General features: G+C 29.2%; 1 protein-coding gene and 1 long non-coding RNA gene across 2 annotated transcripts in view; one reads left to right on the top strand and one right to left on the bottom strand.

The window, feature by feature from the left end:
- The first annotated feature begins 3875 nt into the window (after positions 1-3875).
- On the top strand, positions 3876-20050 carry LOC107448159 (uncharacterized). The gene is made up of 6 exons (XM_016063271.4): positions 3876-5059; positions 8876-9189; positions 11363-11698; positions 13046-13296; positions 15856-16169; positions 19263-20050. Exons 1-6 carry the CDS (start codon positions 4167-4169, stop codon positions 19459-19461), a joined length of 2307 nt encoding a protein of 768 aa, XP_015918757.1. The 5' UTR covers positions 3876-4166; the 3' UTR covers positions 19462-20050.
- The window catches only part of LOC139426123 (uncharacterized), a 52398-nt gene continuing 41173 nt past the window's right edge, over positions 9564-20788 (bottom strand). The window contains exon 2 of the long non-coding RNA XR_011637371.2: positions 9564-10967. This is a non-coding gene — a long non-coding RNA (uncharacterized LOC139426123). The remainder of the gene's footprint in view (positions 10968-20788) is intronic.

The following is a 20788-nucleotide window of genomic DNA, read 5'->3' as shown; positions in this document are numbered from 1 at the left end:
GAGTGTTTTTGAAGTGGAAGAAGGTTCCAGGAGCTTACCAAGAAATGGTCCTTGAGGACTAAATAAAGTATCTCTCTCTCTTAGCAACTCGCCAAAAGCTCGCCAATATGCCTAATGAGAAAAGAGTGAGTAATTTAAATGCGTGTTAGGAATTCATTGATTTAAGTTATTCACTGTAAAAAATTCCAAATCAGATTATGGTATAAAGAACCAGCACTCTAGATGCATTTACTATAAAATCCATTTCACCGTAAAATGTTATACCGTAGTTTTCACGGTAATATTTATTTAATTAGAGTGATTCAGTAATTATTACGGCACTTATTATTATTTTTTCCGTAACGTGGTCCGTTTCAGATTTTTTGTTCCAGTAAAAGTAGATTTTATGGTAAAAAGTGTCAGTGCCTTAAGTGCTGGTACTTTTTTTCCATAATTTGATCCGGAATTTTTACATTGTAGGACAGGAAATGAAGTGAACTTTATTTCTAATTACATTCTGTTTCTTTTTTTTAAAATAACATTTCATTTACTCAAGAAAATAAAAACGCTGAATTTACCAAAGAAATTACATGCTATTTAGGAAGAAGTATGCTTTTGTGCCAAATATTATTTTACTAACTATCACAAAGCAGTTAACAAAAATTAAAAATTGGGTGCCTCGTATCGTGCGTCGTGGAAATGCGTCTTTTTGCCATGAAAAAACCGAGTATTGTGACTAAAAACAATTTAATTTCTATATTCCTAAATGCAGAAGTAAGTATTAAACTTAACCAATTCTCCTATCTCTCATGCATAAAGTGGATAAGCATGATGTGATGTGCATAAATATAGATAGTATCTATAATTTATTTTTAAGAAAATTCCATTCTCGCTAAAAAAAAAAAATTTGGCTTAATCAATGTACTCATAAATTGTGAGCGTGATATAATAACAAATATACTAACAACACAGTAATATTATAATGTAACAAAAACAAGCAACTGTGAATTTAAAAGTAAGGGGCATACGCGTGCATGATAGATTTTAATAAATCCACTATCATTTTCAAAATTCAATAATGTATAAAGGAAATCCAAAACTAAAGTTTCATATCTTTTTATACATCCATGTCTTATCAACCCCCAGCTATGTTCTTCCATTGTATATCATGTTTAACATTGTCATCAGTGCTGTCTATTTAGAGAAGCAAAGACGTTTTAACTATGACGGAGTGGAAGATAAAATTAAATGCTCACTGAAGCACAGAGCTGAAGCTGGTATGAAGTAGAATTTGCAAAACAAATGACGCAGTATTTTCAAAAATGTTCCATCTAAGTGTGATTCCAAATATAAGCGGAAAAAAAGTTAAGCTTTTAAAATAATACAGTATTATAAAAAATTAAAAAATTTCTGTAGTTTAAAAAAAAGCACCATTCTCTTCTTTTAAGAATACGTATGAACTTAATGTTTTTAAAATTTTTAAAAATTTTTTTTGAGAGGTTGACATAGGCAGTGCTCTTGAGGTTGACATAGGCATACGTAATCTCAAAAGAAGAAAAAGCACCATTCTCTTCTTTTGAGATTACGTATGAACTTAATGTTTTTAAAAATTTTAAAAAATGCTTTTGAGAGGTTGACATAGGCAGTTTTCTTGAAAAAATAGCTTTAAAGAAAGGAAAATAATCACAGTTTTTAAAAAAATAAAAGCATTATCATTTAGAGTAAAATGCAAAACAAAGTGTGGTTATCCTTATTTTTTGTGTCGATATTTTCAATTTTTCTAACAATTCTATTAACCTTTATTGCTTCAAAAGAACTCACCATAATTATAGTACCTTTAAGGTGTGAATCAGTACTGTAAGATGAAAGCTATTTTCGAGATCTCTGGTGAGTAATTTTGCATACAGGAAAATGATTTCAAGTATAGCAAGAAATATAATTGAAGTTTAATTGTTTTTATTTTATATGCTGTTATATTATGTTATATCCTATTACATTATGTTAGATGCTTCTATATTATGATATATTTTGTTGTACTATGTTATGTAATATGCATAACTTTTTTTAAAATTTTATTTGTTTTGCGATTCTACGGCGTCAGACGTAAAATATTAACATAAATATCTTAAGAAACGATAGTAATTTAATTATAGTTAATAAGTTTAGTTAATTTAAATAATAAAACTTCCAAAGATAGTTATTAACACTATCTGAGCAATGTCGTGATTGAAAATCAATGAAAATAAACGAGAGAAAAAATAAAATTACACAAAAGAGTTATTTTGAATATGGATTTTATTTATAAAGTTAACAGAATTCTTCTACTGTTCAAGATGTTCTCACTGCTCACGATACTAAAATAAGATGTATTTATGAAGTTATTAGTCTGTGGCGTAACTACCACTACAAATATTAAATACCAATTCAGTAGTATATAAGACATGTTAACTTGATTCTCTCATGAGGTACCTTTTAATAGATGAAAGTTGACATTTTCGATGACTTAATCCTCTCAAGTATGTATAAAGTATTATTAAATAGAATACAAGTATTTAAGCTTAATTTACTAGTTCATTAAATTTATTGGATTTATTTCGGCTAAATTTTACACTCTAATGATTTTCGTGGTTATTTAATTCAACACATTTCATTTATTCTCAATGGTAACTTCTTTTAAAATTGAGAAAAAGGAAAGAAAGGTTGACGTTGTACCTATAATATTTTATTTATAACTTCTAAGAACCTTTAAAAATTATGTCAACACAAATCTATAAAAAATCAAAAATTATTAAGTATTAGAAAATAAAATATGAATTGACAAAACGGAAAAATTTCTGCCCCCCTCTGAACTCAGTATACTATTTAAACATATCGATGCAGGCATATATCTATACTATCAAAATATGCCATATATATATATATATATATATATATATATATATATATATATATATATATATATATATATATATATATATATATATATATATATATATATATATATATATATATATATATATATATATATATATATATTATATATATATATATATATATATATATATATATATATATATATATATATATATATATATATACTTCGTCAAGAGAAAGTTAGAACTGTTACACTGAGAAAAAATGTATGGTCAAAGCTAACAGAATATAGTAAAATTTACAGCGTTTCTGCCTCTGTGATAACATCAAAAAACTAAGTAATTTTTAACGAAGTGATTCGGTAAATATTTTGGTAAAATAAGCAAAAAATAGAGTTTGATAATATGTGATAAATTTTGGATTATGATACTTAAGAGCATAGCATAAGAGCCATTTATTCTGTTAGATTTATTATTCATTTTCAGTGAGGGGTAATAAGAGGTATAATTTTGAAAACCAGAATTTCCTGTAAACTGTTACCATGTGAGCGGAAAAATTACCAAATGAATTGTTTAAATTCTGTATATTTTGTTTTAATTAAACAGAGTTGTTTCTTTTTTTATATAACAGAAATGTTCTTACCTTACAGTTAGGTAAATTTACCACAATTATTATCTCCGTGCAATTTTATATTTAGCCTGTATCCTGCCTATTTCGATGACTGTTTAAGCGAATCAAAAATATTTTGCTCGCGATTAGAAAATTTGTAAGGATTATAACATACTACTACCATTACAGTTTAATTGCTATAATAGACTCCTTTGTCATAAAACCCTTGCAGGAAATTTAAGGATTCCATAATAATTTGGTTACTAAATAATTCTATTCTTAAAAACAATTGTTATTTACCGTTTCGAAAGAATATAATACGCTTCAAGCTCAGAAGCATCCAAGGTTGTGCCAACGAAAATAGTCTGAACTCTAAATAGCTCTTTAATTTTCATTATTCTAGTCACCAAACAGTAATACAAACTGCTTATCTAGATTAATATCCTTTCAACACTAAATAAACAAAGTCAAATGTCTTAGATTGCTTGCTACGGAATTCCCTTAATATTGTTTGGTTAGCATTAGGTACATATAAATTTTCCTGGGCTAGCATAATCATTATTATCATCGATGTCTTACTTGAACGAAGTTTAAGTGTAGAATGTTCTTAGTGCAAATATAAACTTTTAAAACAATTTTGTAACTAGTTGTTTTTCTTATGCTTTCTTTGTGATGAACTCTTTACAGGTTTAAAATGAAATAAAATGTTAGACAAGATAATATTTGTGATATACTTCACTCTTTGTCTAGTCAACAGTGTTCTTAGTGATACTGAACAGCATCTTCTTTCATATGAAGCCACTACTATTAAACACATAGAAGATGATTTCACAAGATCTGAAGCTTTCAAACATGTCACAACTTTGAGCTTCTTGGCATGCCGTAAAAGGTATACAGTACAATTACAAGTTTATTTTCCACTTTATTATGAAACAAGAATTAAAATTGTATCTAGTGGTAGAAAGGAATTCTCCCACCAAGCTGACATTGACGACTATACCTTATACCATGGTCAAGTGAAAGATGTTAACAATTCATTTGTATTAGGTTATTTTTTAGTTTCGGGAGGATTTCAAGGTTATATAATGACTGATCACATATGCTGTATCGATTCGCTGCATGAGAAAAATGGCGTAACCATTGCGTACCGGTTTAAAGATGCTGTACCGCCGGGATGTCGAATTGACCGTAGTGGCAAGGAGATTGATTGCTTACAATCTGAACGATTCGAACCTTGGTTTTTAGGAATTTTATATGATATTGATTGGCAAAGACGTGATATGTCAAGAAATGTTTCAGACATAACCAGAGATTTATTTCCAGCTACTGATATGTTGTCTCAAGCTGAAACTGAAACCATTGACGGTAAAATAAAATGGCAGGCAATTACTCTTGCTAATCTGTCAAATAAAGCTACATTTGGCAATAGAAAGGCATTTTTTAAGAAAAGAGAAATACCACAAACAAAGATTTCCACGTTAGAGCACGAAGAAGACGCTTTGTTACATGAAGAGATATTAAGACCAGATGGTGGCGTAGAATATGGATATGATCATCCAGATGTGCTACCAGGAATTGGTGATTTTTCTGTTAAAAGGTAAAATTTGGAATTACTTTCGTTTTGATACGATAACGGTATATAAGCATATACAGTGAATTCGCGATAACTCGAATCTGATAGGACTGACGAAAAACTTCGACATATCGGAAGTTCGACTTACGGTTAGTTTCGGTTTTGGACTTTCAAAATATTGTCGAATTATTTAATTAATGCTTATTAATTACAAATCTTCTAAATGCTTACAATATTTAAGATCATTTTTCTGACAAGCCATTTACGATACGACTGTTTGAAGAACTTTAAGATACCCTGGTCCATCGGCTGCAACTTTGCTGTTGTGTTTGGCGGGAGGAACTGCAAGTTTACGGCTTTCAAATTAGGTAGATCACTATGCGCTGTGCATTTATCCATTAAGGGTATCACTTTTCTTTTTTTAGCGAAGAATTTCCGATCCAGTTTTCTTACATAGTCTTCAAATAAAATGTCATCCAAAACTTTTTGTTAGACTTGTAATCCAAAGGATACGTTTTGTACATTCTTGAAACATCGGGGATTTCGGTATTTTCCGATAACAAGTAAGGGCAATTTCTCTGTCCCAGACTCATTTCCTCCAACTAGGATAGTCAAACGTTCCTTGCACATTTTACCCCCTGAGCAGTTTTCATCCTTAAACATCATTGCCTTATTTGGAAGACATTTAAAAAATAAACCCATTTCATCAATATTGAAAACATCATTTTCACTGTATGCTTGAAGTAAATTTGGTAACGTTTCATTTAACCACTGTTCATATACTTCAAGAGGGATAGCTTTAGCTTCTCCATGAAGAGTGCGAAAGACATTTGTGTGTGTGTTGCAAAGGAAGGGGCAAAATATCAACTCCTAGGTCTTTTTCTTGCTTTAAAAGATCCAAAAAAAATCGAGTTAAAGGGAGTAAAATTCGAGTAATCGAGAATAATTAACATGAAATTGAAGATAAAAGGGTCGGGACCTCATAAAAAAATCGAGTTATAGTAATATTCGAGTTATCGTACTTCGAGTTATAGCGAATTGACTGTATTTTGAAGTGACTGACTTATTAAATGTATTTTATGTGCTTATGATCTAACTCTTTAGATCTAGCGTTAATTTTTAAATGTTTAAATCACTATTGAAGAAATTCCAAAATATTTTTCTTTATTCTTCTGTGAATGCTAATATAATTTTGTCAAAGTCTTTGCGAAGAAGAATTTCCTTATAATTAGGTGCGTTAATCAGTTTAATAAAACTTGAGAAGCTGGACATCAAAAATTTATCAACCCAATACACACAAAAATGCTCGTTTTTATTAAATATGCAATGTTTAAGTGGTTTTAAAAATTCTAAAGAAAATAAATAAGCATAAAAAAGTGCGCACAAAGCACATGTAAGTGATTCTATGCAATCTAATGGATACTTTTTCACTATAAGCACATCACTAAAAATGTATTTGTGTTTTCATTCAATAGCTTTTTTTTTTTAAAGTCAGATTGCTTTCACCAAGTTGTACCTGATGATCTGTAAACATGAAATATAACTAAATAGAGCAGTAAGCATAGGTTTCCCTTAACAAGTTTGAAAGTACAAAGTGAGAGTAAAACAAATCGGAAGAGTTTATTTTAGCTATTAAGGGGAAGAAGGCAAAGCAAAAGAGAAACGGAGAATCGGGGGGGGGGGGAGGAATATAGTCACATTAATCGGCGCAATGCAGAAAAGAGAAGAATAAAAAATCTAACTTATTGAAAGTGCTTTCTATATTTGTGAACCATTGTCTTCAAGTAAATTGTTGTTAGGCTACCATTAATTTCTAACTACTAGTTTATTGTTGCATTTTTATTTTATTCTACTGCTAACTTGCAACTAAACTTGCATTCATGAATTAAACTTTTGGCGATATTTCAGACTTTTTTCCCTTAAGGATGAATTTTTACGGGATAATATAATGCAGAAATAGTAATACGAGTTATGCTTCCATATTTTTGTTTATTAGTTTGTTTCGATATCCAATTTTTATAACGCCTATGTATAGAGTTCATAAGAAACGAAAACTATTCACTACTTTTAATGAAATGATTCTATTTCCCCGTGCAATTAGTGCAGAAGGTATCTTAAGTAACAAAACTAAACACAAAAGCATATTTTTTCTAAATAAGCATACCTTTTTTTGACGGATTTAGATTTTTGACAATCAAAATGTGGGGGTAGCCGCAATCTGGGAAATATTATCCAATGATTGAGGAAAATTTTGAAACCCTTAAAGTTAATTTCAAACTTTACGCCTTTCTTCTTCTCTAAGTAGTCCTATTTGTAAAAAAACATTTCTCAATATATTAGACCGATCCCGTTCAAAATTTAAATGTTATTATTTAAGATTATATACATTAAAATGGTGCTAGAATTTGTATGTCTTTCAACTCAAAAATTTTCGACTATCAATAAATTAAATTATAAAAAAAAATTGTTGCTTAAAATAATTTTTTCTTTGAATTATCTTTGGATAAACACGCTTTGTAACTTTGAAAATTTTGTTTGCAATTCACTTCATTAGTTTCGAGAGAAGTAGCCAAATACTCAAAAAGTATTTTAGTATTTTAGTTATAAAGTACAGTAATAGTTTCTGAAAAAATCTCTCAGATTATCGGAATTTAATTTGTACTGAAAAATATAAAATCCAAAAAAAAAATAATAAAGTGATTTTTTCTCATTCGTATTCAAAACTTCATCAGTAATTGATTTTTTTAAATTATAGAAATTTCAATTATGAATAGCTGTTTCTCTCTAATCTAAATAAGTGCATATTTGAAAACTTAATGTTTGAAAGTGAGCCGTGTTTGGAAAATTTTACCCTTAACGCAGAAAAAGACACCAGTGTTTCATGGTGTATTTCATAACCATAAATTATTAAAACGCTAAATGTGGTGTTTTTCACGTATTTTGACCTAAATTAATATAAATAGGGAAATATATCAAAATTTATCAAAATAATAAATCAAGTGAAAAGAAGTAACAAAAATATGTTTAATAAAAATTATGCGTCTAAGTGATAATGAGTCAAAAATATCGTTTCCTAAACTATCGGGACCATATTTTTCAAATGGTAATTATCCCCACTATTTTGATATAAAAAAATCTAAATCAGATGAAGAAAAAGGTATGCTTATTCCGAGAAAATACTTTTGTGTTTGATTTCGTAACAAAATAATTTGCATATTTATGGTCAGACACTCGAACCATAGATATTGAGTCCTAGTACGTGGAAATATGACCATTAGATCAAAAGACCATTAGACCATTAGATTAATAGCGTTTATGTATTTATTTATTTATTCATTTATTCATTTATTCATTTATTCATTTATTTATTTATTTATTTATTTATTTATTTATTTATTTATTTATTTATTTATTTATTTATTTACTTATTTATTTTATTTATTTATTTATTTATTTATTTTTGTGTACTGTACTTCGAATCAAAGTCACTACATTATTAAAATGGATAGTCACAATAAAAGAGAATATTTGTCTTAAGTTCATATGATTACCTATTGTTACATACTTTAATGTTAAATATTTTAGTTGAATGCGTTTTTTCGTAAAACTTTATTTAATTTAATGAGCATGTTTATTTTAATTAATTAGTGGAGATGACAATTTCAATTATTAAATCAGATCTAGAAACTTACTGCCGAAAAATCGAAATTTTTTTTATCAATTTAGATTATTAAATTTCAGGACTGGCTACAATTTGGAAGCTATGGTACCAAAAGTTTAGTTTTTTTTTTTGTTTTCAGTATATTAGTTTTTTGTTACATTAAAATCATCTTCTTTCAGTTCTAGATTCAGGCCTAATGACCTTTCTTGTGGTCTTAAAATTGTAGTTAGTCGAACATTGATGGAGTTTTTTGAGAAAAGCACCACCGATGTAGTTAAAGATATATTTCTCCAAACAGAAATGCTGAATATTCTCTATAGAAAGATATCTTTTAGAAATAAAACAAAGACTTTCAAAATGAATTTTCACATAGACACCATTATTTTACCGAGTAAAGAACTTGTAGAAGAAACTGAGGAAATGTCCTTAAATGATTTCATTGAAAAGTATACCTACTTCCACTCAAGTTTACAACCTGCTTGTCTTATCGTAGGTACGTATATTAACAATAGCACCAAGGAGAAATATTTAAAGAAAATTATTAATATTAAAAATAACGACACATTTTTAAAACGCAGCTAAGCTGCAATACTTTTAGGCCTAACGTATACAGCGCTTTGCTGCGATACTAAACTTAATGATTCGTTGATTGCTTTTGTCCTATTTTACATTACTGATTATAGATTAATTGTGTATATTACATTTTATAATAAATTGCTGGCTATATATTAATAGATTGGCTATATAAATAACAGTAATACAGATAGAAAAAAAAATAAACATAAGTAAACAAAGACATGAGGGTTAACTCGTCATATCCGAAAAGTAAACTAAATGGGGTTTTTTAATGTTGATAAAGGGGACAACTTTAGATACAATTTTTATTTATTTATTATACTTAGAATCTTTCCATCACACATATACACATTCGTTCCGTACAATGATTGTTTCATTTTTTTGTCAAGTTTTGAGCTGAACATGATCTTGCAACTTTTATAAAATGTATCCGCTATTCCACGTCGTAACTAATCTGAAAACAGAATTGGATACCTGCAAGTGACGTCATCGTATGTGAATCACCACATTTGTCAATTCAAAAGCTAAGTTCGACAAGCAACTGTGACCTCAATTACAGCTATCCAATTAAATCTCATTTAAATCACACGGCAAGACACAATCGTTTCACTTCTTCCCCAGTTGCAGGTACCCAACAATTACTCAGAGATTTTGATGCCCCCGATACTTGAAAAGAAGTGATATTTTATGTACAGTCAAGGGGCGAGTTTTCATCACTTCAACCTTTGTGAATAAACTGTAATAAAATATATATTTCGTTACTAAAGATGTATTTAAATGGTTAGAAGATATATCATGGCTTTTGGTACATATAATGTATCAACGAATAAGTCTTTTTCTTCCTTCAAATATATGCAGTAATCTAACAATGCATAAACATCTAAATATAAAGTCGCAGTTTTTCATGGTTGTCGGTACATTATTATTTGCCGAAAAATCACATGATAACATTCAGTTTTTCCACTTTAATTTTCATGATTATTTGGTCACCATCTGCAAAAAAATTAATTAAAGTCATAAAGGTATACGTTACCTCTGATAACTCTATGATTAGATCAAGACATTGTATTGTCTTTTATGTATATTGGGCAAATAACGCTTGTGTTTCAATCTGAAAGAAGTATTTCAGCATTCCAGATGTCAGAAATAAGATTATAGATTAACTTTATAAGTACTGGTCCATGACATTTCAACAGCTCAGTTGCGATATAGTCGTACTCTGCTTTCATTCTATTCAAGAACTCAAGAACAAACTTTATAATTTTTCTCCTAAAAAACTTTTTTCTAGCCCTCGTGTAGTCTCTTTTCCTCCCTTTTGCATTACCTACATTCCTTAGCCTTAAATCTTGTGTTCCTTTGAATCATTTTCGTATAAGCAATGTCTTTAATGTTCGTATCTGTAGCATATTCAACGTCAAACCTATCCTTGCTTGAGCTCTTTTTCTTTTTGCAAATAATGGTGTAACAGCATTACATATGTTTTCTTTCAATTGTGACCATTTTGACTTAGTTGAGTCATTCTATCAATGTATATTGGCAAGTGCAATTTAACACAATATATTTCGTAACTTCAATTCCTTATCATTCGTAATATTACGTCGACGATTAACCGAAAGAAATTCCATGAATGACTCGTTTTTACCAATACTTGAATCAGTGAGTGGAGAAATGATCATATTGCAGCCGAATTCGCTTCTGAAACAAGATAACAAAATTTTTTTTAATGAAAAACCAGCAAAATTAAAGAAAAACATTTTCAGTCAATCGTGCAGTTCAAAAAATTGCAAGAAACGATAACAAATAAAATTATAATTAATGTTTATTTTAACGGGATGCAGTTGGTATTTAAATCTCTTTCTGTTCAACAGATGGAATTAGCAGATGTTGATCAAAAGTCTATGTTTTTTTTAATTATCTGTATTGAAAATAATCCCAATTAGTTGATTTGTTGTGTTAGTTGATTTAAACATTATACTTTCTAACATTTTAAACAAGTAATTCAATTTGGAACAGAAACATATAATTATTACTGATTGTATGAGTCAACAAAATTTTCGTATTAATGTTGTTAACATGTTTCGTATTTGTAGGTTTGGATATGGTACAAGAAAATACGAAAAAGTTTTTTGTAAGTTCGCATGAAAATGGAGAACCCTGTAGCAAGATAAAAAATACCATCATTGTGAGTCATGGAACGTTAAATAAACCAGAGCCCATGGCACTGTACTTAGCTCAATATGTTACAACCATCACTCGAGCTTTCGGAGCCACTGATAGTGATAAGATATGCCAAACGGGTTATCCTCCAAATCCAATGGTGTTAATCGAAAATTATTATCTCTCTTCAAGTATTGAACCTACATTTTCATATGGCATCTTTTCAGCTTGCAATGTACGAGAAATGGAGAAGAAATTATCAGACCAAAGTGAGTTCATTTATTTCTACTTTCCTTTAAAAAAAATTTCGTCAAATAAAACTTTTTACAACGTGTGATACATTAATTTGATATGAATGTAATGTATTTTTATTTAGTTTCTTAGGGAGAAAGAATTCTTTTCGATGCAATGCCCCGGTGCAAAATATCTAAAAAGTTCAAAAATTATATAGAATCCCATAAAATCTCGAGAACAATAAAATTTAAGTATTTAGGAATGTGGTTGGGGAGACCTGGTCTGCTATGCATCAATAACATAAAGAAAAGAAACACTTATCATGTTGAAAGGTAAGGGATTTGTTGCGGCCACTCAAAAGACATGTTGAAAAAGACTGCTGTTTCCTAGGAATATTTAACTGGTAACTCCATAGTGGTCTTTTTCTAATGTTCTATGAATGAGCAGGGGAGACTTCTCCCAGAGTGGGTTTAATTCCATTTGCAACGACGTGTCTCTCCCTGATGATTTGCCAAACAGTACAGAACAAAAATTACGATTTTTGTCGCAATCAGCAAAAAAAAACATAGCTGTTCTGTTGTTAAAAAAAAGCTCATTTGATCACCCTTTACAAAAGATAAAAATAAAAACAAACTATCTTACTGAGATAAAGCGAAACTATCTAAATGACATTAAGTGTAATGGACAAAACAAAACGATACCACCTTAAATGACTACAAAAAGTTACAAAAACTACTTACCAATATTAAAGGCTCAAACGGGTGATCTCAAATATCGTGATTAATAATTGTTAAATATTAATAAAGTTACAGAAACAAACACGAAAACATACTTTGTCTGAATAATAAAATCCGTCTTTCAACGTATTTGGATTTTTGATCATCATAATAAAAGAGAGGGAAGCCGCAATGCAATCTGTGAAATGAGTTGTTCCAATAGTTTTTCACAAGAGTTGTTTTAAAGCGAATAGAACATTTTTTATACATATAAAATTTGTTTATCCAAACATAATTCTAAGTTAAAAATGATTTTAATAATTTTTTTACTTTTTATTATTTTATTTAACATGGGTCAAAAAATTTTGAATTGCAAGATACATAAACTTCTACACCATTTTAAACTATGTAATTTTAAATGACAAAATGCAAAAATTGAGAAATATCGATTGAATAATTTCGGACTTATAAAATTCAAAAAAATGATATTTTTAAAATTATATTTCAAGAACTATTCGATCCATTTCGTTCAAATTTTGCAGTTCATCATTCAAAAAGAAATAGTTTGAAATGGATCAAGCATTTATATGTCTTTAAATTCCAAACTTTTTGTTTGTTTATTGATGTTTATAATTTTCATAATTAAGCTTAAACATAAATTTTTAGAATGTTTCGAGAAGTTTGAGTACTCTACATGTGGAAATGCAATCCGAGAAGACGGTGAAGAGTGCGATTGTGGACCAAAACGATTTTGTGAAGAAATAGATAAATGCTGCGAGCCACCCACTCCTATATTTCAAAGCAAAATTGGAAAACATTCTAATAATACTAATAGTACGCAATGTATGCTACGCCCTGAAGCAGAATGCGCCACAAAGGATGCTTGTTGTAATGATTGCAAATTTGCATATTATGGGGTAACATTTATAACTAGCATTCTAACTTATCTAAATCGTATCTTTGCCGTTTTAAACCTTCATATATTCTTTTAATATTACTTATATCAAGATTGTATTTTAATTATATAAACTGCAATAGCATTTTTTTTAATTTATGGATAATTTATTATTTATAGCATACATTATTATAACTTACATCTTATCTGTATATTTCTTATCTTTACCTATTTAAATCTTTATTAATTCCCTTTAATGCAGATTATATTACAATTAAAAGGCAAAAATCCTTTTATTAGTCTTTAAAAAAACTACACTGGTGAACAAAATTAAGAGATGGAAAGCTTTTTTGCAAATTCATTCTCACATGCAAGATACCCGCACAGAGCTCCATGTGTTTGACAATGGCTCCGTGAATGCCCAGAGGTACAGGCAGGAGATACTAGACCCCTATGTGCATCTTTTTAGGGGCGCTGTTGGCCCTGAGTTCATTTTTATGGACCACAATGAGCGACCACATAGGGCTCTCATGGTTCATAAGTATCTGGAGAGTGAGGAAATTCAACGAATGGATTAGCCAGCCAAATCCCCTGACCTGAATCCTATTGAACATGCTTGGGCTGCTCTTGGGAGAGCTATTGCGATGCGCCAACCTCCCCCCAGAACCATTCTGGAGTTAAAAATTGCTCTGGTGGAAGAATGGGAGGGTCTTCCGCAAGTCCTCCTTAACTCCCTTCTTAACAGCATGCATACTCGTTGTGCATGCTGTCTGTCTGTCAGGGGTGACCATGCACCATACTAGAGGCAACACACACTGTACAAGACTCACTTTTATTGTCATATTTTATCCTTAAGTTCAGACTTTGGATTTATTGGCAATAGGTCTTGCCAGTGAATGGCGCTTTCATTTTTGTTTTGCATACTTTATTGCCATGTAATAAGCTATAGCTCGTTCACCAGGAGTTGGCACTTGGCTCGACCTTAATCACGTGGTATGCGACGATACTATTTCGTTATTTTCGGGAGAAGATTGTGAGCAAGCCTGAACAAGGTTGCTATTTGACTATTGTATGGCAAAAATATTTATTTCGCAAACTTCATCTGCATTTTTTTAACATTAAATATTTCATAAATTTGATGATATTTCGCTCTATTTATGGTTACTCTTTTGAGTGAATAGTTTGTCCTTTTTGAGACATTTTGCTGGGAAAACAATAGTTTTTTAATTTAAAATATATTTAACTATCTAGAGAAACGAAAAGTATAATAGCAGATGATAAAGCGAAGTAAGTAACTGGAAAAAATTCCCTTATGTGTTTGGCGCGCATTAAGGGTTGGCTCAATTTCAAAAGCGGAGATGTTTCTCTTTTTACTGCCGCTCTGAAGTGAACTCTGCGTCCGAGGAGGTGGAGTCAAGTGCCAACTCTGGTGAATGAACTATATATCCATACCAAATTTCATTAATTTATATTCAGTACTTTTTGAGATATTTGGGAAAATGTCTTCCATCTCTTAATTTTATCCATCGGTGTAATTGAACATTTTAGTAAGCATATTTTTAAATGTTTACTAATCCTATTCCAACTTGCGCTTAGCCTACAGCTTAACTTCATTTCTTTTGAAGTTCAGTTTAAAAAGTCTAAAATTAGGATGTTTTATTGAGATTTTATACTTAGTGAATGTGAAGGAAATTTGATCTAAATAAATAAATAAGTTAGATTAAACTGGGGAGCAAATTTTTTGTTGCGTTTAAACAAATACTTGATCTTGTCTGATTTTGGGGCGGGGATTTCAAATCTGCAATCGGTTTTCGTTTTTTGCAAAGTTGCGTTTTTTTAATGCATTTTTAGTCTACTATTGTTATGCTCAAGTTTAAAAACTTTACATATAATGAAGGATCTCTTAATTGTTGTGACAAACTTCGGGGGAAGTTAGGACCTATCACGATTAAAATTTCATAGGAAGGCATTACCGGAAATACAGTCAAAAGCCCACGAAGAAACAGCTCATAAATAAGGAAAGCACCCCTGGTGGCGTATGATATTTCCGGGCATTGGTTCCTATTTAATTTTTATCCTGGCGATGTGCCCTAACTCCCCTAGAGTTTTGCAACATTATTTATATGACCCCCTGTTATATATTACCTTTATAACAAAACGACAGAAAATCTAAAAATGTCATTTAAAAAGAGAGGAAAGAGAAACAGATAGCATATTTGAAATCAGTGATAAGAAAGAATTTAAGATCTGTTAAAAAAATAATAACTCATACACAACAGAAAACAAAGAACAATTTGCTTACTAGTTTTATTAATTATGTTCCAAATGTTCGAATAGAGCAACTTTGGTCGAGATAAATAACTTGATTTAAATGATAACTGCATTTGCATGATGTAGCAGTGAATAAAATTAAACAAAAATTTTTACTTTTTAGTTTTTCAAGAAATAACACAACAGTGTTTACAGGAAATTGAATCCATAAATATATATATATATATATATATATATATATATATATATATATATATTATGTTATTATGTATATCAATACAGATCCTTACCACCTTCTTTTACCTTACAGACAAAATGTGTGGATAGAGCACATCATTGCAGTGAAGAAATGTGTCTTGGTAACTCATCAGAGTGCATTTGTGTTGCGAATAGTTCTCAGTCAAAATCACATCATTGCAAGGGATTAGAATGTGGAAGCATTCCGTGCGCCACAGATAGTCTAAAGCCTTGCTTATGCACTGGAAAAGATGAATGTCTGGTGTGTTGTATAAAGCATGATGTTTGCAAGACTGCAACTCGAGATTTAAAAGTAATGGGGGATTTACTTCTTGCTTTCCCCGATGGCACGAAATGTGGCGTTGCTGATGAAGATGCGCAATGCTAGTAAGTATAACTTCATACAAAAATGCAGTAAAACAGATAGAACTACGACTTCATGTATTCTGCCTAATAAACTAGGTTTTATTATCCCCAATTTTAAGAATTAGTTACGAAATTCGTCAACAGATGTCTGGAAGACAATAAAATTGGGTAGTTTTTTTCTGCATTCGCACTATTCAAACTTAAATATTGACTTCGTACTAAGTCCTTTGACCATCATTTAAATGGAAGTTATTTTGAACATGATACTCATAATTTTGAACTCATTTTGTAGTTCCATTTATTGTTGAAATTTGTGACTAATTTTGAGAGTTTTTAAGAATAATGGTTCTTCAAATTGAATAAAGAATAAATGCTTCTGATTTTCTAAGAAAAATGTAACTACCCATGCATTTCTATATCATCCCTTGTATAATTTAATATTTTTAATTTAATATTCAAAAAAAAAATTTTTTTTTAATATTTAAAAACTAGCTTAAATCCATCAGTTGAGAACAAAACTATCTTTGAATCAGCAAATTGTTTTGAAATAAAAATTATACAAGTTCGTGCAATTAGTTGTCAACAATTGCAACTAATTACTTAATACTTAGTATCAAAAATACCATAAACAAGAATAGGGTTACATATGTCAAAGTTACAACTTATCTTGTGACTGGGTCATTTCCATTGTCTCGTGCCATTTGGAAAATATTCCTTCTATATGCAATAGCATCATTATGCATTTGTTTATAAGATAGGCATTAACAGATAATTTCAAGAAAACAGGGGGATATATAAGGCACTTTTTTTATCAAAAACAGATTGTTTATCATAATTTGCTAATCTGATAGCTAAATTGGAGAGCATTGCTACTTTGTTGCCAAGTCAATAAACTACGATGAAACAGATTAATCTAAGTCTATTTTAATGTCAGTAACTCTTATCAAAAATATATAATTAACATAAAATTAAAATAATTCATGTGGATTAAGGTAACGATTTAAATCGCTTGAACAGATAATGAGTGACTATTCTCAATCGTTTTACTGAACACTACATCTCAAAGTTTGCAACCGCTGAACTAAATTGACCAATATAGATCTTTACAACTTCAAATTCTTCTAAATTATTAGCAAATAATGGATCTTAGAAACGGTTCATTGCATAATTTGTAGCGTGGGATTTTTTTTATTTCCTCGAAAACAAAATATTGGATTTTTTGAGAATACTTTTTTTGTTTTTTATTTTGAGCATCCACTGTCTCCTAATGTGAAAGTATTTTCAACGGAATTTTAATGATATTAGTTAATTCAACCCGCTAGATAAAAGTACAATAAAAAGGGTTTTCTTTTTTTCAAAATTACTTTCAAGAAATCAAAAATTCTCTATCAAATTTTGTACATGTACTAAATACTCTAAGCAGCTGTTAGAAGCAGCTTTTTCTAGTGTTTTACGTTTAGTTGTTGAAAATTTTTTAAATATTTATTTAAACTTGTAAAAAGGTATTAAAATATTTTTTTTCTTCAGTGCACATTTAGTGAATAATTTTTTTATTACATTTCCAGAATAATTTTTTTTAAGTAATATCTGCTACCTATCATAACTGTTACCTATTATAGTGGCATGCACCTAAATTAGAAATTTGGTAACTAGGTTCAATAGAAGTAAAAAATAATCAAAAATATTAATTAGTAGAATAAATAAATTGCCTTTACATAAATCTCTGTACGTTAAAGTAGAAAAAATAAAATACCTTATTAATTTAAAAAGATCCTTCATATTTAATACAGAAGTTTGTTTATAAATTCCATTTGCATGTGATGACTTTAAGCTATCTTTCTTTTATCCATATTCTTGATATCCATATTCTTGATATTCTTGATCCATATCTTTCATATTCCTGATTATGACTATTTAAATATTGTTAGTAACTCTCGTAAGAAATTTAGCCACAAAATTTAAAAATTTTATTTGAAAAAAATAAAACTTTGCAAATCGAAAAGATATCAATGGTTGTACGCAGGGAAAGAGTAGATGGCAGCCGATGTATAAAGAGATCTTCAATGATCATGACTAAGATTGACGAAAATGTCAAAGACACATAAAGATATGAATAAATAAGGTTGAAAAAGAGCTCAACTGAAAAATCAGAAATAGAAAAAGAAAAACACGAGGCAGAGCCTTTGGTGTCTAATTATAAGGGAAGGACTGTTAGGAGAGAATAAAACATTATTGATTAAACAGATTGTGTTATTACATCTTATTCATCTCATCTGCTGTTATCAACAAACCCTGTTAATTTATAAAAAAAATTATTATACTAGAAGTCATTAAAATTTTTCTTGTACAACATATAAACTTTAATTATAATTTAATTTTAACGAAGCCGACTGCACAACACAACTGCATTTAACTATTATAATTCTGCAAATCCTCCTCAAATATCAACATCTTATTAGTTTTAAACAGCATATTTACCAAATATAATCGTCTAGATGTTGCCCTCGAAAAATACTATGATTTCAATTTCAACCATTTTACAAAGTTGTCCGCGATATTATCAACAAGCCCTGTTAATTTATAAAGAAATATTATGCTAGCAGTCGTTAAAATTTATCTTGTGCAACATATAAACTTTAATTATAATTTAATTTTAACGAAGCCGAATGCACGACACAACGCATTTAACTACTCTACTTCTGCAAACCCTCCTCTAATATCAACATCTTATTAGTTTTAAACAACGTATTTACCGAGTATAATCGTCTAGATGTTGCCCTCGAAAAATACGATGATTTCAATTTTAACCATTTTCCAAAGGTGTCCTCGATATTATCAAAGTTTTCTATGAATTGAAATTTACTGAAAACTTAAAATCACTCAAACCACCGTAAGTATGAGTTTAAGACATTTGATTATTTAGATTATAAATAAAATGATTGATAGACATAGATTGATAGATTATAAATAAATTACATAGATTGATGACATAGATTGATAGATTATAAATAAAATGATAGTAAGAGTTTATTATCACAACACAAGAATTCAAGACACTTGTGTTAACGATATTATTTATTGATACACTTTTCTTACTTCTTTTATTAATTTTAGCAATGGTTCTTGTATTGTAAAAAGAAAGGATCCATTCAAGCCTAAAACTGGTCAAGCTCAAGGAGACTCAGACTCGAATGAATCGAGTGGAGGTTCGAAAATCTCTCTCTGTTTTGGATTCCTCATAGGATTTCTACTTCTTACAATCCTTTTTCATATTAGTACTATCTGGGAATTACTCACCTTTATACTACTTTAACACTCTTTTGAAATTGTAATATTGTTTCCTCATTAGCTTGTTAATTTATAGGTTGGAGCCGATACATAGTGTCGTTTTCAATATCTGGTGTAAACTAAACCAAATAGAAACAAATTTGATTTGGAAGAAAGTATCAATTTTAATGTGTAGTATGTAATCTATTATAAAAATTTTAGTACAGTAAATGCAGAAGTACCTGAATTTATCAAATATTTTTCTTATTTCGGTTTAATTTGTGTTTCTTTGAAATTATTTTTATTTTTTTAATACTGTGTGTCATATATATACTTTTTTGAATAAATTCTATTTTAGAGCATAATTTTTGGTAAATTGTTGTTTTATATTTAAAATGTATTGCAGTTGAACTTTTCCATTACTTTTTTCTTACCTGAAAATAAATAAATATTAAGTTTAGTTTAAAAGAATTATGCATATTTACAATTTATAAGCTAAAAATCCGCTTAAATTTTTTTTTTAATTTTAATTATGCTAGTGGTTTATGGAACTCTTTTGATTGCTTACAGTATTTTTTTTTTGCTTTGTATTTATAAAACAAATTGTACTATTCCTAACATTAAAGAAATATTTCTAAATTTTGTGTTTTGTGTGTAATTTTTTACAGTGAAGTTACTATCATTTTTTCAATAATTTAAAACACTGATTGCAATGTATACCCTGAATACTATATGTACCCAAACAATGATAATTGAAGTGGTACAAAAACATTGCCTCATGCCAGCCCAGCTCGCTTACCTAATCCTCGCCTAATTGCTTCCCCTTTATCATTGTTGCAAGTGAGAATAAGTTATCTATCAAATGCAATGGGAATAAGTGTAAATCAAGCTTCAGCGCTAAATTCCTCTAAGACTGTGAAACAAATAGAGATAGTTTTGTTTATAAATAAGTGGTTCTTAAAAATATCGCCAAATTAATATCTAACGAAATTAAATCTTTCAATGACAAAGACAAACTCAACAAAGTTTCTCACGAAAGAAGAGATTGCCGTGGATAAACAATTTTGATTGTGATGTATTTTATATTATTATCATATATGTATTTTATATTATTATCATATATGTATTTTATATTATTATCATATATGTATTTTATATTATTATCATATATGTATTTTATATTATTATCATATATGTATTTTATATTATTATCATAACTACAATAAGTTCAAAATTAATTCTTACCTGATAAATTCCTTCTAAAAATAGGCAAGGTAAAAGAAACCGAAGCTTTTTTTCTGTCAACCTCAATGTTGTGAAGTATTGAGACAAATAATTGAAACAGAAGCATTTTACCAGAAATTAACTATAAA

Source organism: Parasteatoda tepidariorum, chromosome 10 (assembly GCF_982258835.1).
Source record: "Parasteatoda tepidariorum strain Cologne lab strain chromosome 10, Ptep-v5.0, whole genome shotgun sequence".
Classification (NCBI taxonomy): domain Eukaryota; kingdom Metazoa; phylum Arthropoda; class Arachnida; order Araneae; family Theridiidae; genus Parasteatoda; species Parasteatoda tepidariorum.
Note: the sequence above shows the minus strand (reverse complement) of the source record. Positions and strands in the feature narration are given on the sequence as shown.

Excerpts from the sequence above, each read along its gene's own strand:
- LOC107448159 (XM_016063271.4), top strand. The coding sequence starts at position 4,167 with ATGTTAGACAAGATAATATTTGTGATATACTTCACTCTTTGTCTAGTC. Across the intron at positions 5,060-8,875 it reads GGTGATTTTTCTGTTAAAAG|TTCTAGATTCAGGCCTAATG; the intron begins GTAAAATTTGGA and ends ATCTTCTTTCAG. Across the intron at positions 9,190-11,362 it reads ACCTGCTTGTCTTATCGTAG|GTTTGGATATGGTACAAGAA; the intron begins GTACGTATATTA and ends TCGTATTTGTAG.